Consider the following 23,599-nt stretch of genomic DNA (forward strand, 5'->3'; position numbering starts at 1 on the left):
TTTGAATTGTCTGTAAAAGATCATTTTTGTTGTATTTATCTACATCATTATTGATTGCGATAGTTGACATGCTTACGGTTTGGGCTGGTGACTGAGGAATAGTTAGATCCGGGGGAAGTGTTGAAATAGTTGGACGATGGCGTAACGTAAGGATTGTGAGACCCGGGTGGATTACTCTGACTGAGGAATAGTTAGATCCGGGGGAAGTGTTGAAATAGTTGGACGATGGCGTAACGTAAGGATTGTGAGACCCGGGTGGATTACTGAAAGACTGGAGGAGATCTTGCTGCATGCTGAAAATCAGAAATCCAAGAAATTTTAGAAAGTGGAGGGTCTCAAACTACCTGGTCTAAAGTAGGACATATAAGATCAAATTTGACGGTGTTTGTTAAGCTGTGTTCACATATTAAAGTCGACGCCGTATATCGATGTAGAATTTGTAGACTGAAACAGTACACTGCCTCTGACTAAAACCGTATTCCCATTTAAAACTCGATAGTGTCGGAAGATTAAACCGTGTCTCTATAACCTTGTCTAACTCTGATTGATAATAAAGGAACTAGCTAGCTATATGTAGAGCTAATGAACTAAACCTCTCTAATCGATACCTGGCATCGACTAGAGAAAACGTATCGATCGAAAAAATTATGGTCAAACATTCAGATCATACTCAAATATCACTGATGTTGTGCCAATGTCTCAATATTATCTTTTCCACATTTACCTATTCGTACGTCAGAAACATTACAAAATAGGAAAACTATAAATATGGGATGATCACTGAACAATTGCACATGTCACTAGAAATTATTGATTGACAATATTATTACAAATGACCCTCTGACTCAGTTATTTCATGTCGCTTCTAGTATTCGAACCTCAGTTCCCTCAGTAATAGTCCAATATCTTAAGCTGTGTCCACACATAGTCGACGCCGTCGATCGACATCGATTGATGGTCGATCATTGTCGACTAAAACCGCACACTGCCTCGACAACATAGATTCACCTCTTCATCTCATTGATCCATCATCGATTGACAGCGTCAATTATGTGAGGACACAGCTTTAGAAACTGCACTACTGGGACTGTTTCCGCTCGAAAATAAGTTTGCTTACTTTGAAAAATAGGAATGTGAATTGAATTCGCCGTACGGGTCGGGATAGATGGATTCCTGTGTCCCAGAAGGTTGATGCGACGTTGCCAGGTGCGATCTGCCCGGTCCCAATGGTGTGTGATGCGCTGGTTCCAACGTTGTCAGATGGGACGGTTCCTGTGCTGCCAATGTGTGTAAGGTGTCCTCTGCAAGACCGTTTCCCCCCGGACCGTCCGAATGTGTGTTCTCCACGTTTGACTCTGGAAAAATAGAAACGAAAGTGACCGTAGGGTTAACGAAACTGTAGTGATACGAGTTGTGATACGAATGTCATAGTTAATAATAATAATAATAATAATAATAATAGTGCTTATTTATACTGCTCGCATAGGACTGAAAAGTCCCTTTACTCCAGCAGTAGGCTACTACTATTATTGTGGTCAAATTCTCAAATTATATTAAGGATAAAATTCCATACCTCGGCTGGGATTGAACCCACGCCCTCCTGTTTACCAGGCGAGCGCCTTGACCACTACACCACCGAGGCAGGTTATGCGAGATAAAATAATAAATATGTTTCAAATACCTAAATAGGGCTAGGGGAGGTCTTGGTTTGAAAACTAAAATGATGTAGTACAGTACAGGTCTATCACGATAAGTTTTAGGCACAAGATTGTGTTAAGAGACCATCTACAAGATCTGGGGGGTTTTAGTCTCACTTCTACTGTTGTGGGCGAATTTATACGAGATCTGCAATTGTACAGAAGTCAACATTCATATTAACGTTCAATGTCAGACCCGAGGGTTGGATGGGTTTGGATTATTTTTAGGGCCAAATAGTTTATAAGTGGCGAGGAGAAGGGAAACATTACCTGTACGATTATAACAGGTAATATTCTGGATATAGCACTCTGCTGGTGCTAATTCATCCGACAAAGTTTGGTCGCCAAATAATGAATTTGAAGGCATGTTGTGGTTTCTAAAACCGGCCAAATTTGAAGATACCCTTTCATTTTCATTGAGTGGTTGTTCAATACTAATTTCAATGCATGAAGGCGTATTTATGAGGAAAAATACATTATTTCCGACCACATATGGATTTACATTACCCGAAGATGAAGAACGTTCGTTGCTCCCATTGGAATTTCTGGGTGTTGGAGGTATCGCGCACGTAGGTTTGCCTGGCTCGGCCATTTTGAATGTCCTTATGACCTTGGTAGGTAAAGTTTCTTAATTAATGAGATACTTCCAATAAACAAACGTATAGGTTAAAAATTATTTACACGAAATTTTTGATTCTTGGCCAAAACGAACAAAAATGCCTGTTCAAGAGAAAACTCTATTCATGACATTCAAAAGAAACACCACTAGTAGGTACACTGCCACACCCACACAATGAAAAAGTTCTCAATTTATCAAACATGCCACAAATGAAAGACCCACTGCATAAATAAATTTGAAAACTCTAAACATTAAGACCACAAAATTCACTTTCACAAACAAAAGAGAAATTAAAGCTGGGAAAAAAGGTTCAATGCTGAAATCAGTATAATCGCATGAAACTGCTTAATAGCCATGATTTCCTTGATAACTGTTAGTGAGATCGGTCCAGAAGTTAATCCATATCATACCCCCACCACCAGAGTCTGGGAAGGAATTTGCTATCCACCTACTAGCCTACTATCTAGCTACCTGTGTCAACCCAAAAACAAATTGTGCTGCAGTAAAAAGTCAAGAAGAAAATATTGATCCCTCAAAAATCAAAATTGGTTCCTGTTCTTTTGCTGGGTACAGCCCCTTTGTATGTAGGTACGTCATGTATAGGTATTATGTGCCAGATATTGTTCTTTCGGTATCCTTCGTGGCCTAGTGGGTATCACACTAGGCTTGCGCGCTAGAGGTCCCTTGCCAAGGAGGCCCTTAGTAATGCTGTGATATCCACAAGAGTTGTGAAAAAGCCCTGCTTTACCACAAAGTATTCATGATATGATCGATTTTTTTATTTGATATTGTTTTCTCCCTTGACTCAGCAGCACGACCGTTTTATTTGCTGATAATAATAGCATGCTAATATTATCAGTGTGGCCGTGCAAACAGTCAGGGTTGGTCAACTCAATCTTTTAGCAGGACCTATTATTATTTTAATTTTAATGAGATTCCCTTTGCTAAAGAAATAGCAAAGGTTGAGGGCGAAGGGGCATAATTTTTTGTAGCCAAAACCAAATGTCAGCCCAAAGCAATCTAACTAGGGCTGACTGAGAGGCTGACGAAAAACACCGACCTCGTCTGAGCTCGGGAAAAGGCGAAGAAGAAAAGGAAGAAGAAGAAGAAGAAGAGAAGAAGATTTTAATACTTAATGAGAGAGTTTTGACACACTCGAGCAGTTAAAACTGCTCGAGTCTTTATGTCAAAATTTAAAAATCGAACGATTTGCCAATACTTCAATTTATAATATTCAAGTTGTATGTGTTAAGACTTATGAGTATGTACTCTTCCCTATAGAATGTAAAAAATATTGCTCATTGTTTTCTTTCTTTTAAAAACAGGTGTATATGTTTTACCAAAATTGAAGAAATACGACACTTAACCCTCTGCGGAATGATGTGATAACAAGAAGCGATTCATCCAACTTCAACTTTCATTCAAGCGACTAGGGAACTAGTAGTCAAAAACAATTTATTCTTCAAACATGAATAACATGATCTTGATATAGACTACAATGGCTGAAACTTTGAATTTAGGCTCTAGGGACCTCAAAACGTGTTTTGGCAATAAAAACAGAATATCTGTTTAAAATGTCAAAAACATTCTTACCTACGTATCAACAAGATTAAAAATGAAATTATGTACGTACATACCTACCTAATTCCAAATATTATGATTATTGTCTGTATCTGTGGCAGCACTTTCTGCCATCAAACGCATCTAGAGCTCATAAAATCAAAATGGGCCCTTGGCGAGTGGTACGGAGTGTGGTCTTTGACAAACTGCTGAGCGGGTGGGATGGGGGTTCGAATCCCACTGTGATTATTTTTTTTTGTACATAATTTTATCATTTAAAAATATTTTATGGATAGCCATAGTTACTTTTTTCATAATTTTATAGTTTATAGTTGAGATACAATACTTGTAGATGTTGAATCATCTGGAGCTGTAACATTACATTCAGATGTTGAATCATATGAATCTGTCACAATAATTACAGATGTTGCATTATCTGGAGTTGTTACACTACTTGGAGATCTTGAATCATCTGGAGCTGTCACTATAATTACAGATGTTGAATTTTCTGAAAATGTTGCATTATCTTGAGTTGTTACATTAGTTGTAGCTGTTATATCATCTGGAAGACTGGTATCATCTGAAAATGCTGCATTATTTGAAGTTGTTACATTCCTTGCATATATTGAATCATCTAGACCTGTAACATTACTTACAAATGTGGGATTATCTGGAAGACTGACATCTTCTGAATCATCTGTATATGTTGGTACATTGCTTGTAAGTGTTAAATGATCTGGAGCTGTAACATTACTTACAGATGTTAGTTCATCTAGAAGACTTGCATCATTTGAATCATCTATATAAGTTGGTACATCGCTTGTAAGTGTTAAATGTCCTGGAAGTTCTGCATCATTAGAATGTGTTGTAAGATTTAAAGGTACTGAATTTAGTGGCGTGAAGAGTTCTTCATTCATTTCCTCATATAGCTGATGAGCTCCCGGTTGCGGACCGAAAATTGGCATTAGCTTCTCAAACTCCGACATCTGTGATCTCAGAGGGCTGTCAGGCCAAATTGATAGATCTGGAAAATCTCTATCGAAATTGACTTCCATTGAACTGTCCATGGGTGAATGTGACGGAAGAATATCAGGCATTGATGCTGGAGTTCCATCATTTATATTAGACATTTCTGGAGCTTCATCATTTATATCAGGCATTGATGGAGCTCCATCATTTATATCGGGCGTCTCTGAAGCTCCATCATTTGGCATGTTTGATGCGTTAGTTGTCAAATTTGAAGTATTCGTACTGTTTTTCCATAGGATGTAATCACTGTAATTTGGTACCCGTAAATTATTATTCCCGTGTGGTAAATTGTTACAAATGCATCTCGGTAGCTGTTTTTCCATAGGATGTAATCACCGTAATTTGGTACCCGTAAATTATTATTCCCGTGTGGTAAATTGTTACAAATGCATCTCGGTACTATTGAATCATCGTACAATGGTAAATTTGAATTATTTGTTCTTCGTAATCCACTTTCTTCGTAATTATTCTCAGTAGCCGAATTTAATGGAAAGAATTCCGATAGATTTGGATCATATTCAAACGCATAATCTGGCACATTTGTGTCGCTATCCGACGAATTATCCGACAAAGTTTGGTCGCCAAATAATGAATTTGAAGGCAGGTTGTGGTTTCTAAAACCTGCCAAATTTGAAGATACCCTTTCATTTTCATTGAGTGGTTGTTCAATACTAATTTCAATGCATGAAGGCGTATTTATGAGGAAAAATATCATGCACATTGTTTTAATAAATTACAACATAAAAAGTTCAACGTTCAATACTGTTACTCCTGAAAAACTTTCTGCAAGCTGCAATCATCGGCAACGAAATTCCCAAATGATTGTCACCCTAACTGAAAGCAGAAGTGAAAAGCTGAAAGGGTTTTCAAGTTTTTCAAATCTAATGATGTACAATGGGATGCATTATCTCCTCTCACTGATGCTGGAGTGATATTTGATATCCAGGCTTACAATCGATATTTTTCAGCCGGCCCCCCACTCTCTGCCCCTCTCAGCTGTACCTAAGCTTCCAAATAGAAAGCGAAAACTCTGACTTTCCATTTTCTGAAATTTTCTGTACCCTACGTATACAAATAAGACAGACATAGATAGATAGGTTGTGTTTGTTTGAATTGTTTGATCAGTTTGCTGGCTCATATCCTTGTAATAGTCTACTAGAGGGTCTTTTGGAGACACATCAGTTACCTTTTGTCTTGTACGTCTCTTTTTGATGTTTTTATCCGTATTCTTCAGACTATAAAATCATTTTCTTTGTAAAACCTCTGATGCAGGATGACTTTTAGGACAATTTGGATGTAAATTATCAAACAATCTCAATTTTACCGTTGGCCGTTTCCTAAGTGCTCAAGATTTGATGTCGATGCAGAATCTTTGGACTTTCCAGCATTTTATCAGTGGATACCTACAAACTACTAAAGATTTATTTTACGAAAGCTTTTACAAAACGAAAAAAAAGGAAGTTCTTATGAACAACTTTGTGAAACAAAAGACATCTACATGATGAAATTAATCAGAACGAATAAAAGTTGGAAAAAAAAACTTACCCGAAATCACAAGAACACTACAGATCAAACCGACGGGCAACAAAAAATTCGAACTTTTCAAATACATCGTGAACGACCAAACACCGAACTGAAGGCAAAGAAACTAACTCTGTGCGTCCTCTTACAAGGCAACCTACTGACTTGAATCCGATCTGCTTTAGCACTGATTAATGTGTTTAATCCTTTCCCCTAAGAATACCACTCTCAACTGCATCAGGTATCCTGCATGCTTGAGATCTCTCGAGATTCCATCTCTTCTTCGATTTGATAGTTGGCGGGGTTAATTTCTTCTGATAACCAGAATCCCAAGTACTTAAATTTCATTTCTGTTTTTTAAAGCCCTATCGTTGAACCTTGGTCGTAAATTGAAAAGCTCTCGCTCGCTGCTATTAGAATGCGTTGAAGTACTTGAGCATTTCGACAATTCTAGCTGACGACTAAGACCACTGTGCCAGCCTAGTTAGCTTGGTTGGAAGCGAATCTGCCTTGTAAGCGCTAGGCCGCGGAGTTGATTTCCGCTCTTGGCGCATTTTATCCTAAACGAGTAATTTTTGGATGACTTTCTTCTATCTTGTCTTCTTTTTCTCTTCTATTTCGGGACGATAAGACCTTAGCAGTTACAGTTCCCTCTGCCAAAAAAACTACCAGGTTCTAGCTAGCACCTGAGAGCTAGCTCTAGGCTATGTCTACCTGATGCGTCTATTAATCATGAGCTTTTTAAAATATGTTAAAAATGTTCAATGTGAGAAGTACTTATGCTTAGAATCATCTCTCCATAAGTAGCTATTCCTACAATTAATTAAAAGTACTTACCTAATCTAGATATATCTGGATTTATATAAAAAAGTAATCAATTAATTAAAGAAATTCCTACAACGTATAAATGGTATTATCATTCTTGATTCCTACATCCTTAATTCTTTTATCAAAACTATTATTAAATGATTCTGCGTCCAGCAAACGTACGCTTGCAGATATGAGGAATGAATAAAAACGATTTAGTCCGAAAATTTGCCTATAAAAGAATGAAAACACGAATAGGTAGACATTTTCACAAATAATATAACAGATATGATATAATATATAATAATGTTGTTTATAGGAAATTTGACAAATTGTAGTAAAAAATATTATTTATTGTTTTAGGATCTGGATTGAATGAAACAAATTAAGAAGACAATATTTGTTATATTTACCTATGTATTTGATAGAGGCCCAGTACAGTAAATTGTACTATTTTTTAATGAAAGGAAAAAGAATCGCCCATCTACCTCTTCTATTTAGCTACCTACTAAGGCTACTACACAGCTCTTTTGCTGAAAGTTACTGTAAAATTGGGCTCAATGAAGAAGATGCAATTGGATTTTTCAAATTTTTTACGTAGGAATCGACCTTTTATTTAAAATATTTTCCCGGGAAAATATTTTAAATAAAAGGTCGATTCCTACGTAAAAAATTTGAAAAATCCAAATCTGAGGTCAAAACTCCGAAAAAGTAAATTTAAAAGGTCGAAAAAAGTTCAAAGAGTTGTGACGTCAGATTTCACGTCAAAATGCGCAGAAAAAAACGAAGCGAGAGTCATGAATTATGACGTCATTGCCTACGGGAGTGTATGCCATGACGTCAAACTTCACGATTTACCGGTATTTTTTAAATCGATTTATCTCGGTATCTAGAAGTCGTAGAAGAAAAAGAAAATTAGGATTATAGGTGTAGTTGCTCTTGGAAGTCTCGGTATGAAAGTATACAACTCAAATCGCCCTGTTCTCTGAAGCCATAGAAATAATCTCGTCTGAAATAAATTACACTTGAAAGAAATACCTAAGAAGTCTACTGAGACTATTGTATTGTAAACTGATACTTCCATATCTCTAACCAAGCACATTATGAACCGCAGTCTCAGATAAACCAATATTGACACCTATGGACTATTGTATTGTAAACTGATACTTCCATATCTCTAACCAAGCACATTATGAACCGCAGTCTCAGATAAACCAATATTGACACCTATTCACCTGGAAATTTGACCAAGTTCTTGTTTTATGCTGGAAATTTCGAAGCTGGATCGAAATTTCGCAAAATACGAACATGTATTTAATACAGCTTTACAGATAATAATTATGTATGTGGGGGTACAATACATGAGATTATAATAATTATTAAGTGTGATCAATATTACTATGACATCAGTTTCAGACTTTGTTCAGAATTCTGTTGGTATAAAAGGACTTTTTATTCCTATTTGATCCGGATATCCAAGGTACCTTCTATTCTAAATGCTTGAAAAACTTGCACACAATGCGTTCTTTCAAGAAGAGTTTCAAATAAGATTACAGAACACCATCGCCGGACAAAAGAACAGAGTCCAACTTTATGGCTATAAAAAGGTCGTGCATAAATAGTAGGTATAGTGCGACTGATTGAACCTCTGATAATCCAAGTCAACGACCTACACCGAATGGCTCCTAATCAGTAGATTGCAAGGGCAGATTCTACACAATTACTAGAACAAAATGACATCGGATTTAAGTATAAGGATATAAAAATCATAAAATCATACTACATGAAGTACTACAGATTTTGCGATTTTCAACTAGGGTATATTTCACAATTGGCGGACTGGCAAAATTGTATAGAACTTCGATGTCTTTGCCGTGGATTATGGATTGGTGTACCTAACACATTAGATAAACCGAGTTCCGATAGTTGTTGTAGATGTCCTTGATTTTCCGATAGCGGAACGCGAGCTTTCTCATCCAGTCTACGCCACCTCGTACCCCGGAGGCCACACAGAGGCCGGGAGGGCCGGACGGCACGTTGAGAACCGATGCTCGAAATCCATCGGCCGAAAAATTGTAGCCGTTCAAATCTTGACCGTTGTCGTCGGTCGAAATGTCGTCTATGTGCACTTGATCACAATCCTGGGTGAATATGAAAATTATTAATGAACAATAGTCTATTTTTCCACTGCCCCCTGCCCCAATGGATAGGTTAAGCTTATACAAATCTATTTTTCAAAAGTAGGATAGATACTAAAATTTCAAATTCAATTAAGGAAAGTAATGGACAAGGACTATTATTAATTTATGAGTTTTATGAGTTATGACAATAGAAAAAGTAGCCTTTTTTCGACGGTTAACTTGGGGGGTTCTCTATGCTTAACCCTAACACTTCGTCCAAGGTGAATGGGTACCGCCATTTTATGGTTACCTAAGTATATATTATAGGAGTAATTTTTTTATACATCACAATTTAGGTTTCCAATCCTTCCAATAGGTAGGTGCCTTTCCTATCTCACGGATACGGAAGAAACCAAGTTCCCAATTTCGCCCTCACCTCAACTTCGTTGAAGAAGAAATGGTTGTCTGCGACGCCGAAAATCATCTCCTCCATCTTATACCCGAGTTGAATGACGGTCTGCGGGCACTTGCCATGTTTAGTAGCATACGAGCCAGTCAGGAGGGAGTGGAAGATGATTATGGTCTCATCTAGATCCCAAATGAACACGCGGTCCAGGATTCTGGAATCACCGGCAGGAGAGCCTGGAGACGGGCAGGGGTTGGGAATGATAGGAGTGGGCGTGCCGGCGGATGAGGCGTTGGAGGCGCTTGCTGAGCTCTTTCGACCGCGGCCCCGACCTGAGGAGAGAAAAACGGGTGGAAATTGAGGGGGGGGGGGATTCAAGGCAGGGGGAACTTTCTAAAGAACTGAAAATGTCCCTGTTTTTCCGGAGTCTACTGTAAATTTAGTACGCAACTAGTACTGCAGTACGCAAGTAGTAAACACGGCGGTAGAAATTGAAACGTGATCTTTTTTAGCGTACGCTGAGAAGGCAATTTCCCTGTTTAAGGTACCGCCTGGTAATTATTTCAGTTATGCAATGTGCCAAACATTAGTGTTCAATGATGCTATGTACGATTAGGTACACATCAAAATGGTTTTGGGTACTTACGACTTTCTGAGCTTCGTCTATTTGAGCCTTGGCTTTCCATTTTATTTGGAGACGAGGGCTCGGAAACTGGACTTTCTGAAAAATGAAATAACCAAGATATTGATTTTTACATTAGGTACTTTTTTTTCCAAAGGAAGATATGAAAATACCGTCTCGGTAATGCATTGCATAACTTCGACGCACCTATTAATTTTTAATTGTACATGTTTGTGGTGGTTTGACAGAAGATATTTAAAGAAACACTAAAATTCTCATATAATTTTTGGACCAACTCGTTGCCATTATGGAAAGTAGGTATAATGATTGGCTCAAGTAGTAATTAACCCTTTGAAACCGCTCTACTATTTCTTTTCACTTACCTGGTAGAGGGGCCGGAATGTTATAAGAGGTGGGGGTAGATGAGGGAGATCGATATTGGGAGTACCCTTGGGTCGCGTAATAGTTGGCAAATGCTTGCGGATTGGCCGCATAAGGGTTACTATAACTGTCATAATCCTGGGGGGAAACAAAAATATAGTTCAATCAGTGCTTAATCACAAAATACAGAGCTTAAAATGAATAAAAAAGGAGTTTTAACTGTGTTAAGCATAAATGCTTGTTATAAATGTCGTTTCCCGCTAACTATACTACGCTAAATTTTACTTGAAGTCGAACCACCAACCTCCAGATACGGTGACATTTTTAAAGTTTTTTTTTTTTTAGGTAAAACTTGGTTGGAGGCAGAATATTTTGTTCTCACTTTTCAAAGCAAGAAGAATATAAAATCATAGCTTACCTGTAAGGAAGCATGTGGGGAAGTACTGTAGCCATTGTGGAAGGCAGAATACATTGGGTTCTGCTGAGGTCCCGGGTATCCCGAGTAAGGATTGAGGAATCCATTGGACGAACTTCCAAACCCGTTGGGCGAGGGGGCATTATTGTTACCTAGAATACCGGGCAATGTTGATTTGCCATTGCATGAGAGATGTAATAGTTTCGGCGCTGAAATATTCGTAAATTATGAGAAATTAGGTGGTGGGAAATGTCTTTTTCCGATAAAAGATATAACACCTTCTTCACCTTTTCCCGTGTTCAGACGGGGTCGGCGTTTTTCGTCAGCCCTCGGGTAGTAGGGTGATTGCTTTGGGTTGACATTTGATTTTGGCATTTTGGCCACAAAAATTTACGAGTGTATTCCCTTCTCACTCAACATTTGCTATTTCTTTAGAAAAAATTTAGGCTGGTATCCCCCTTGTTTGAAGTTCCCCAGCCAGACTACGCTGGTCTGCTCCCTGTATAAAGTCCCCCAGCTAGACAGTGTCACATTGTCACAAGATGGTTGTCATAATTACCTTTACCTATCAATTTATTTTAGGTATCTGACATTATTTGAATTGTCTGTAAAAGATCATTTTTGTTGTATTTATCTACATCATTATTGATTGCGATAGTTGACATGCTTACGGCTGACTGAGGATAAAAAAAACTAAATACCTACCTATTTTTCCTACACAAAATTAATTGGAGAAAGATGTAATTTAGGGCCTCTACCTCCATAATATTGAGTATCTAGTTGTATTTGAAAATGAGTAATCTGGACAATTCTATTTTTACTGCACATTACAATATCAATTTACTATAGTGAGTAAAAAAGTTTGTTTCTATATAGAACAGAAATAGGTATGCTATAAAAATATAAATAGAATCAAGTATTGCCAGAAATCTACTAATTTTTGCCTGTACGTAAATAAATACTAGATGGATGTAGAAATTATATTAGGTACCTACCTACCTACTTACCTATTAAAATTGTGCACGATATTTTTATAACAGTAAGTACAAAGGAGAGCCGTAGAAATCGTACCAAAATCATAAAAATAATAATAATAACGAGTGCCCCCATTTAATTGTAAAATACAATATCATCTCAGTGACAGGACTTTATTCGGGGATTTTTCGCCTGAACTTTTTTCAAGGGTTGCAAAATGGCCGTGTCGCGACGCACATTACTGGGTCACAAATTTCGGCCAAAATCTTCGCGAGTCTACCAGGACACTCTATCAGTACATTCCAGTGACAGGACTTTATTCGGGGATTTTTCGCCTGAACTTTTTTCAAGGATTGCAAAATGGCCGTGTCGCGACGCACATTACTGGGTCACAAATTTCGGCCAAAATCTTCGCGAGTCTACCAGGACACTCTATCAGTATTTCTGAATTTCAGAAACTCATAGAAATAATAACTATTGCAAGGAACTTGTTTTATACACAACTATACTATCAACTAGGTATATATACGTATAAATCGATCTGTGTAGCTTGTATTGCGTGTTGCATTACAGGAATCCATTGTCCAAGGCGTGATATAGAGCGGCGAGATCACTGCGACTCGAAATTCGCCAGAACGGGAAGTTCCTCTGTGAAATTTGAAAAGAAAAATTCAACGTGAGAAATAGCGAGTGAAAAATATTAAATTTTTGTTTCTTTTGAGGCCAAATTATGGAATTTCATTTACTATTCGCCCCTTAAGGTGTGTTCAAACATAGTCTTGTTTTATCTATGTGTTCAAACATAGATTTTTATCTATGTGTTCAAACATAGATAAAACAGGGATTAGGCTCTTCTTTTGTTAGATTAGGTCCTTTCTTCTTTAGAAATTTCAACAATATTAAAGGTAGGTATTTTCAACCCTGAAAAATGACCAAAGGTTGACTGCGAAAATCCAGCATCCACTTACCTGTTTGGCTGCAGCTTCTTCATCTTGGCCGTCTCCTATGACTACGTACGTACATTTCCTACCGAACCTTGTCACTATTCTTTCGAAACAGCTGTCTTTTCCTGAAAATAACGAAGAAAATCCAGTAAGTAATTTATAAATTAACTAGATAAATCTAGTTTGGTAAGAGAAAAGAAGATCGCAAATTGAATTAGAGGGGATTTTTTTTTTCCTTTCTTTTTTTCTGTAAACTCCAGATTTCTCCAGGAACTGAATCCGGGACCTTTGGCATCCAAGGCTAGCGTGATACTGAACGCACGGAAATAAATATTAGTTATTATCTTTTTATTACACTTCTTCTAATTTTGAAGAAAGGGCTGATTGAAAACAAGGTAATGGAGATCTTTACCAATTTTAGTTGACGAGTAAATGTTTTCCACGTCGAAAATTCCGCTTAATCCGAACAGCATGATTTTGGACAGGGCTGGGATTAGTTGTGTCGTGATTACTATCACATTGGTGCAGGAAGGTCTGAAAACGACAAAAATGGTCACCAGATTAAAAATTAAATAAAAAATAATAGGTAATAATAAAAAATAAATACTTATTTTGTTTTCACAATCACAAGACTTTATACGAGTATGTACCTATTCATTAATTTTGTGACCATTATTTCAGCTCTCTGAGCTTTGTAAATGTCTAAACAAACATGTTTGTGATTCCAACTGGGAGGTAAAAATTCTAAAATACTTCGGGCCTTTGGCTGCAGGCCAGTCTGACTTTCACTTTTGACAGTCTTGCAGTAACAACTTTCTTTAGATTTCAGACATTTTAGTGATCTCTGTTGGCCTAATGGGACTTTTTAGTCTTAGCGGACAGTATAAATATCTAAGGTATATCAAATAAATAATTTTCAGTCTAACATTAAAGTAGGACTACGATTACTACGAGTTACTTGTGCAAAACCAATATAGGAGTAGGTACGTGGTATTACTCACCTTTGATTGATCAGTGTTAGGCATTTGATAGCAAGTGATAGCCAGTTGTCAGTGACGCTTTCGATTTCTGCTCTCAGTCAGGTATATCAAATAAATAATTTTCAGTCTAACATTAAAGTAGGACTTCGATTACAACGTGTTTTTTGCGCAAAACCAATATAGGAGTAGGTACGTGGTACCTATTACTCACCTTTGATTGATCAGTGTTAGGCATTTGATAGCAAGTGATAGCCAGTTGTCAGTGACGCTTTCGATTTCTGCTCTCAGTTGAAGCCACTCTTCTCTTTTGGCAGGTCCAAGTAGACCTAAAAGAAATAATGTTATTGTAAAAATTGATTGGTTCATTTAGGAGGTTCAAACGGACTTCAATCTTGAAAAGATCATTCCCCGGTTACGGCTTACCGGAATGGTCATACACCTTGTTTTGATTATGTACAGCTTTCTTTTTACCGCTTAGAGCTTAGAGGTATTTTGGAGATCTAAGAAGTCTAAAAAGAAAAGGAATTACAATACATTCTCGCCCTTCTGATATGAGAGGCATAATACGGGATGGGCATGCTACGACACAGACCACATGCATCTAATCGAGCAGTTGTTTCATTGGGCGGAGGAACACTCATCTTTTTTTTTTTTTTTTTTTTTTAGAATTGTAGGTAAATTACGAGGGCCCTTGGCTGCAAAACTAGTTGAGTACAAACATGACAAGTTAGTACATCTTCTACTTATTCTTCTATCCATGCCATGTTCCCAAATTTTGCTACGAGGAGCAAAACCAACATTGTTTTGATAAACTGAAGCGGAAACGGGCGCTCAAATTGTTGAAAATGTCAATCACGAGAAACGAGAGGAAATATTTCAATATGAGACAAGTATCACAAACAGTATGTTGTTTTTTGTTATAAGTTAGCAGGGTATAAGACGTAAAGAACATGTCAGGTAGTTGCAATGATTATTCTATTCTGATTATTATTTTGTATACGTGGGTAATATTGTTGTATGCACTTTGCTCGTGTGAGTCTTGTGTCTTCCTTTTGATAAGACCTTGTAATCCTGTATTAAGTAGTATTGTTTAAGGAGCGCGGTAGCGCTCCGCCCCGCCAAGTCAAGAAAGTTTGACCGCGCTACTAGAGATATTATACGCGACAGGGAAAGTAGCCGTTTTCAGGTAGTTGTAGGGGGACAACTACAAATGATGGAAGAAAACGGATTGCGCGTGTGTGTTGGGGCATGAAAGTAGACCAAGTTGAAAAAAAAAAATCATCAAAATCAGTTAAGTTTAGCCGGAGATATTTGACTTTGAAAAACGTCAAATTTTTCATCATTTTCTGCTGCTGCTGCTGCTGCTTCTGCTTCCGCTTCTTCTTTGACGTTGACCGCTCTACAGCCTAAACCACTGGACCGATTTTGATGGTTGATGGCTCATTTTTTTTCTCGTGAGTGGTAGGTGTGCCTTTTCATATTTTCAAGGCCCCCAAAGGGCCCCTTCAGCCTTAAATTTGATAAAAGAGTGATTTTTAGGGGAAAAATTCTAAAATATCGCTCGAGTTGATTAATAAGGAAGTTTTGCACTTCGTAGAGTCAAAAGTCGGAGTGTCCGAGTGGTAAGGAGTGTGATCTTTGAATAAACGATGAGCGGGTGGGGTGGGGGTTCGAATCCCACTGTTGTCTTTTTTTTACATAATTTTATCATTTAAAAATATTTTATGGATATAGAGGTCCCTTGCCAAGGAGGCCCTTAGTAATGCTGTGATATCCACAAGAGTTGTGAAAAAGCCCTGCTTTACCACAAAGTATTCATGATATGATCGATTTTTTTATTTGATATTGTTTTCTCCCTTGACTCAGCAGCACGACCGTTTTATTTGCTGATAATAATAGCATGCTAATATTATCAGTGTGGCCGTGCAAACAGTCAGGGTTGGTCAACTCAATCTTTTAGCAGGACCTATTATTATTTTAATTTTAATGAGATTCCCTTTGCTAAAGAAATAGCAAAGGTTGAGGGCGAAGGGGCATAATTTTTTGTAGCCAAAACCAAATGTCAGCCCAAAGCAATCTAACTAGGGCTGACTGAGAGGCTGACGAAAAACACCGACCTCGTCTGAGCTCGGGAAAAGGCGAAGAAGAAAAGGAAGAAGAAGAAGAAGAAGAGAAGAAGATTTTAATACTTAATGAGAGAGTTTTGACACACTCGAGCAGTTAAAACTGCTCGAGTCTTTATGTCAAAATTTAAAAATCGAACGATTTGCCAATACTTCAATTTATAATATTCAAGTTGTATGTGTTAAGACTTATGAGTATGTACTCTTCCCTATAGAATGTAAAAAATATTGCTCATTGTTTTCTTTCTTTTAAAAACAGGTGTATATGTTTTACCAAAATTGAAGAAATACGACACTTAACCCTCTGCGGAATGATGTGATAACAAGAAGCGATTCATCCAACTTCAACTTTCATTCAAGCGACTAGGGAACTAGTAGTCAAAAACAATTTATTCTTCAAACATGAATAACATGATCTTGATATAGACTACAATGGCTGAAACTTTGAATTTAGGCTCTAGGGACCTCAAAACGTGTTTTGGCAATAAAAACAGAATATCTGTTTAAAATGTCAAAAACATTCTTACCTACGTATCAACAAGATTAAAAATGAAATTATGTACGTACATACCTACCTAATTCCAAATATTATGATTATTGTCTGTATCTGTGGCAGCACTTTCTGCCATCAAACGCATCTAGAGCTCATAAAATCAAAATGGGCCCTTGGCTGCAAAACTAGTTGAGTACAAACATGACAAGTTAGTACATCTTCTACTTATTCTTCTATCCATGCCATGGTCCCAAATTTTGTTACGAGGAGCAAAACCAACATTGTTTTGATAAACTGAAGCGGAAACGGGCGCTCAAATTGTTGAAAATGTCAATCACGAGAAACGAGAGGAAATATTTCAATATGAGACAAGTATCACAAACAGTATGTTGTTTTTTGTTATAAGTTAGCAGGGTATAAGACGTAAAGAACATGCCAGGTAGTTGCAATGATTATTCTATTCTGATTATTATATTTTGTATACGTGGGTAATATTGTTGTACTTATGCACTTTGCTCGTGTGAGTCTTGTGTCTTCCTTTTGATAAGACCTTGTAATCCTGTATTAAGTAGTATATTGTTTATGGATTGATATCAGCGCATTTCTGTCGTGAGTCATTAGATGTCACATGAAGATCTTTAAATTAATGTATTTATATTTTACTCTACATATATTTCAGTTCAATAAAGGATTTTGGCTAGGGTACTTTAAACAGGGAGTAGACCAGCCTAAAATTTCCCTTGTAGGGCCAAACAGTTTATAAGTGGCGAGGAGAAGGGAAACATTACCTGTACGATTATAACAGGTAATATTCTGGATATAGCACTCTGCTGGTGCTAATTGATCTGAATGTGTTGAATGATTCGGAGTTGCTGATTGATCTTCAGGGTTTTCGCTGTTCCCAGATTCTGATTTATCTAGGAGGTTCTGATTCATATACTCTGGAGGTTTACAATGATCTGGAGTTGTTGAACAGTCCGAAGGAGTCAAAATTGCTGGCTCATCAAGAAGCGTTGCATACCATCGAGGTTTAGGACTATCTGGTGGAGGTAAATGAGGGTTTGGATCCATTGTTGAATCATCTTCAACTTTTGCATATTTTTGAGTTGTAGAATAATCCGAAGATTCTTCTTCTTCTAGCAAACCATACTTCCGAGCTTTGGAACTTTTTGGAGAGGACTGATCTGAAGATCTTGCATCACTTTCAGGTGTTGATGTTGAATCATTACTTGCAGATGTTGGATCATCTGTAAATTTTACATAATTTGGAAATGTTGAATAACCTGAAGTTATTATAGTGTTTGCAAATTTTGGATCATCTGGATCTGTTAGATTACTTACAGATCTTGGATAATCTGGAAGACTTAAGACATCTGAATCTAAAACATATTCAGATGTTCTATTATCTTGAAGACTTAAGTCATCTGAATCTGAAATATTATATTGAGATAATCTATCATCTGGAAGACTCAAGTCATCTGAATCTAGTACACTACTTGCGGATTTTGGATCATCTGGAAGACTTACGTCATCAAAATCTGTTACATTACTTGCGGATGTTGAATCATCTGGAGTTGTAACATTACTTGCAGATTTTGGCTCATCTGAATCTGTTACACTACTTGCAGATTTTGGATCATCTGAATGCCTTACATCATCTGAATCTGTTACAATAATTACAGATGTTGAATCATTTGAAAATGTTGCATTATCTGGAGTTGTTACACTGCTTGAAGATGTTGAATAATCTGGAGCTGTAACATTACTTTCAGATGTTGAATCATCTGAATCTGTAACAATAATTACAGACGTTGAATCATCTGAAAATGTTGCCTTATATGAATCTGATACAATACTTATGGATTTATATCAGCGCATTTCTGTCGTGAGTCATTAGATGTCACATGAAGATCTTTAAATTAATGTATTTATATTTTACTCTGCATATATTTCAGTTCAATAAAGGATTCTGGCTAGGGTACTTTAAACAGGGAGTAGACCAGCCTAAAATTTCCCTTGCTCAAGAAATAGCAAAGGTTGAGTGCGAAAGACATTCACTCTTGAAAATTTTGTAGTCAAAACCAAATGTCAGCCCAAAGCAATCACCCTAGGGCTGATTGAGAGGCTGACGAAAACCACCGACCTCGTTTGAACATTGGAAGTTGAGGAAGGAGATGAAGATATCAATTCAATAAAGACATGCACATTGTTTTAATAAATTACAACATAAAATGTTCAACGTTCAATACTGTTACTCCTGAATAACTTTCTGCAAGCTGCAATCATCGGCAACGAAATTCCCAAATGATTGTCACCCTAACTGAAAGCAGAAGTGAAAAGCTGAAAGGGTTTTCAAGTTTTTCAAATCTAATGATGTACAATGGGATGCATTATCTCCTCTCACTGATGCTGGAGTGATATTTGATATCCAGGCTTACAATCGATATTTTTCAGCCGGCCCCCCCACTCTCTGCCCCTCTCAGCTGTACTTAAGCTTCCAAATAGAAAGCGAAAACTCTGACTTTCCATTTTCTGAAATTTTCTGTACCCTACGTATACAAATAAGATAGAAATAGATAGATAGATTGTGTTTGTTTGAATTGTTTGATCAGTTTGCTGGCTCATATCCTTGTAATAGCCTACTAGAGGGTCTTTTGGAGACACATCAGTTACCTTTTGTCTTAGGGATCTCAAAACGTGTTTTGGCAATAAAAACAGAATATCTGTTCAAAATGTCAAAAACATTCTTACCTACGTATCAACAAGATTATAAATGAAATTATGTACGTACATACCTACCTAATCCCAAATATTATGATTATTGTCTGTATCTGTGGCAGCACTTTCTGCCATCAAACGCATCTAGAGCTCATAAAATCAAAATGGGCCCTTGGCTGCAAAACTAGTTGAGTACAAACATGACAAGTTAGTACATCTTCTACTTATTCTTCTATCCATGCCATGGTCCCAAATTTTGTTACGAGGAGCAAAACCAACATTGTTTTGATAAACTGAAGCGGAAACGGGCGCTCAAATTGTTGAAAATGTCAATCACGAGAAACGAGAGGACTTTCCAGAATCAAAGATTATTGTCTCTAAATCTTTCTTTTAAGTCGACAGATTTCTAAATAACCATTATTCACCTAATGTCAATTGAAATCAGCATTTTTGAAGTAAAGTAAGCATGTACCGCTTAGTACCTATCGTTTGTCGCTTGACAAGGCAGGTAATCAAGAATCACAAGGAGTAAAACACCACGTCCTCATATTATTACAGGTTATAGGAGTGTCGCTAGTCTTTATCTTATTAGGAGAAACAAAGGTAATATGTGTTCGTCATAACATTATAGCTAGCAATTTTATTACCCTGTATTTTCACGTACAAAATGCAGATAACACATCTTGATATAAAAAATTTTGCTGCATAAATATAAATTGCCCTCCTGTGGGGATTTCTTTAACACTGGAAACCACACACGCAGGCGAGAAAATCATAATTAATTTGGCCTGATATGTGATTGTAGCGAACCTGGGCGAATAAACTTCAGTGACAAATAGGTATGTTTTAATTTTGGCGTAACTTTGAGACAAAACAGTAAAGAAGCTGCTCTTGCTAAAACGAAGGCTATGGAGTGAGCTTATTCTTGATAATGAACCAGTTTCAAAATTATTGTACCTCTCTTTCAAAGTCAAATATGTAGAAGAAGATTTCTTTCATAATATTCATATCCATAAGATACGATTGAGAGACCCCAAAAATATGGAATATTCAAGCAGGTTTTCGTAGCAGCAACTTTGTTACTTCGTACCCGGTATAAGTAGTCCAGCCCGTTTGATTATAGTTACCTAAGTTGTTACTAAACAATCAACTTACAAAACAATCATAGCTTTCATAATCAAAGTAACAGATTCAGCTTATAAAGGAGCGTCAAAATCGAGTTTTATATAAAAATGCCCATAGTTGAAAAATGAAAGAAACTATCAAATACCATCACGTATTCGTAAAATTGTCAGAAACAAACCAAATGTACCTGATCACAATAATCACAATCAAAATAATTGGCGAAAAACTATAAAGTATTATTTCAGAGCCAAATGAAATCGATTTGACATTCTTGTGAAGTACCAACATTCAAAGATCTAACATTACAGTGTTTTGTTTCAAAGTGAACTTAAAATTTGTCACACTTTGGTTCAGAGACCAGAAAAACTTGGAAGGAAAATTTGGCACATTTTATTACTCGAACATGCTATTCAGTTCATATTTGGACCAGAACTTGCATTCGAAAATAACCAGCATGAAACTTTAACCCTTCGAGGCTCATTTTGATTTAGTGCAGTTTCCTCAAAGAGGTTAACAGTGACCAAAAAACTAGAATATTCCAATTTTGAGTTTCAAAACCCGGTTCTGGGTTAAGGGTTAAACCGACTAATACATTAGGCACAGCAAAATGATCTAGCGTGAAGGAAGTGCAAAATCCTGAGATTGGGAGTCTGAGTGGGAGGCATTGTGCAAATCTGATGACAATAATAAAATTATTTTTTGAGGACAAATAAATATTTTTTCTACAAAATCTCGTCTAAGTTTTGAGCGATTTTATTTCTTTTTTCACCCTTAAACCTAATAAATTATTATTTCAAATTCCTAAATAAAACATTAGGAAAGAGGAAATAAATTAATTGGAATCTCCTTCGGAAAATTGAACACCAGGAATTGTTGATAACGTGCCTGACACAGGGATACCTAGGCATGTACCTACTTTTCATCTCTTTCGTGTAAATGATTCAAAATCATCACTCTTCAGGTTTAATATTATGATGAATCTTAAACCTGAACGAAGGTGAAGATTAAGATTATGATTGATGGTCAAGATTGCAAATAATTCTGTACCTGTTTAGCATATTTCAACGTCAATAAAAGTTTCCGGTCTGTTTTATTGCCAAGTTGATGGATGGAGATGGACTCAGAGACACTTTTTATGCTTTTTTCTTTAGAACTGAAACTGTGCCTATAGATGGGTAGAAATACTAAGTAGTTAGGGTTAGGTATCCACAGGCCAAAAATACAGTCAGGGCAACTCGTCGCACTTTGGAAGCGTAGTCACACGGCTACGCGGCTTTGTTGTTGTTTTTTTTTTTTTTTTTTTTTTTTTTTTTTTTTTTTTTTTTTGTCTCATAAAAGTCACACTATTGCTCCTAATGTGCGACTGTGTAATCCTGACTGCATTTCTGGCCTCAAGCTTGTTATAGCTATCAACATATTTCAACAAAATTATACTACTCTTTAATCAAATGCTACCTATAGCTTTAACCTGATGGTAATCTTGTCTCCTTTTTTTATTGTTATCTAAACAGGTAAATAAACTTTAGACTGCGAGGTTAAATGGACTTTTCAGTCCTATGCTGGTAGTATAAACAAGCTTTTTTATTCTACTTTTGAATAATTTTGCCCAGCTATAGGCTAGGCAAGGTGATGGGTAAAATTTCTAAAATTCCTGCTCCCGGAGAACCTTTCTCCTACCAAAATCCACCCTGCATATTTACAAATAAAGAGGGTAATTAAAGTAAGGTTGAAAAACCCCTCCTTGTTGACATGTATCTCTATAGGGGTCCTCTTCATGATGTGCCCATTGAATAGATAACAAAGAGCATAGAGCATATAATAGAGCTATCCCTTAGCCCATTACAGTAGCTGTCAAGATCCTTTTCAACAAGGTCTCTATTATTCTCCGATAATATGGTAGAAAAATGTTTACGTTCTTTTCATATTGTTAGCGCGGGATGAGAGGGAATTCAAGGATCTTCGCTAAGCATTTGGATCCATTGGATTTTGGTGAAGAGTTCATGGGGGAAAGATTGGAGGTCCCATTAAAACAATATTTTTTAAAGAGATTACTCAACAAATTATTAATTCTAAAATTTGCTCCTGTTGTTATTAATTAAAATTTCTAAAACTATTGATATTAGGTACCTACATGATATACTATAAAAGTAGGAAGTAAAAACGAGCCAGGATTACCAAGGTGTAAAGATTTAAATCTATTTCTTTGATTCTAAATTACTCGTACATAGAACCCTCATATTTTTCGTCATGGGCTCTTCATTTATCTCGTCCTTTTCAGAAGTAATCTACAATCATGTGTGTGTCTCCTCCCTATACAATGTATAGGTCATACACAGAGGACCTGTTTTATCCAAAGACAGAACTTCTGCACAGGGGGGATTGAGGAACTTAAAACTTAAAGTCTGAGTACCGAATTCATAGTGGTGAGAAAACACTAAATTTTGTGAACATTTATTTAATTTAATTTATGAAATTATTGCGAGGGCTTTTGATAAAAAAAGGCATCAAAATGATTTCTGTTGTACGTATGTTTTTAAATGATCGAAAATATTTCTTTCCCACACACGCGCTTTGAGAAAATAAATAAAAAATATTTGATTTCAACCCTTTGATTATGTTTGATTATGCAGGTAAACAATACCCATATAATGAAGAAAATGGTTATGAAAAATAAGAAAGCCAGAAGGTACATAAAACCGAGTAAAAATGTTGTTACTTTTTTCTTGGGAAATGGAAATTTATGAAGGGGGAGTTCAAGAAAATGAAGTAAATACCCTTAGAAAACCCTTTTCTTACTGTAAAACAGGTTGAAGTGACAAAGGGTTAATTAAATAATAAAGTCAAGCAAAAAATATACAAATACCTTATAAAGTTTTATGTTGTTTTTTAAAAACCAAAAATTGCAAACAATAAGAAAGGGTTATTCACACGTCAGCCAAAGAGTTATACCTAAAACTAGGTTGTTTATACATATATGATTCTAATTTTTTATTGTATTTGTTGACACTCCGGTAATTTGTTTTGGTTTTTTACCTAATATTTGAACTTGGGAATTTCGTGTGTT

General features: G+C 36.6%; 2 protein-coding genes across 2 annotated transcripts; both read right to left on the bottom strand.

The window, feature by feature from the left end:
- Nucleotides 1-76: 76 nt before the first annotated feature.
- On the bottom strand, nucleotides 77-2,289 carry LOC103510339 (the record flags this gene model as incomplete). Its single annotated transcript, XM_026824409.1, has 4 exons — nucleotides 1,968-2,289; nucleotides 1,118-1,355; nucleotides 252-293; nucleotides 77-162 (listed from the first exon to the last, which is right to left on the bottom strand). Coding segments are annotated over exons 1-4 (688 nt in total), but the record flags the coding sequence as incomplete, so codon positions are not given.
- Nucleotides 2,290-9,128: 6,839 nt separating this feature from the next.
- Nucleotides 9,129-11,597, bottom strand: LOC103510340 (eyes absent homolog 1-like). Its single transcript, XM_008474992.1, has 6 exons — nucleotides 11,591-11,597; nucleotides 11,181-11,386; nucleotides 10,765-10,900; nucleotides 10,406-10,480; nucleotides 9,790-10,091; nucleotides 9,129-9,374 (listed from the first exon to the last, which is right to left on the bottom strand). Exons 1-6 carry the CDS (start codon nucleotides 11,595-11,597, stop codon nucleotides 9,129-9,131), a joined length of 972 nt encoding a protein of 323 aa, XP_008473214.1.
- Between the last annotated feature and the right edge of the window lie 12,002 nt (nucleotides 11,598-23,599).

The sequence above is a fragment of the Diaphorina citri genome, unplaced genomic scaffold (assembly GCF_000475195.1).
Source record: "Diaphorina citri unplaced genomic scaffold, Diaci psyllid genome assembly version 1.1 scaffold586, whole genome shotgun sequence".
NCBI classification, from domain to species: domain Eukaryota; kingdom Metazoa; phylum Arthropoda; class Insecta; order Hemiptera; family Psyllidae; genus Diaphorina; species Diaphorina citri.

Bases quoted from the DNA above. Each gene is read 5' to 3' on its own strand.
- LOC103510340 (XM_008474992.1), bottom strand. The intron at 10,901-11,180 runs GTAAGCTATGAT...GTTTCCCCCCAG, and splicing joins CCCCACATGCTTCCTTACAG to GATTATGACAGTTATAGTAA. The intron at 9,375-9,789 runs GTGAGGGCGAAA...ATATTCACCCAG, and splicing joins TCTTCTTCAACGAAGTTGAG to GATTGTGATCAAGTGCACAT.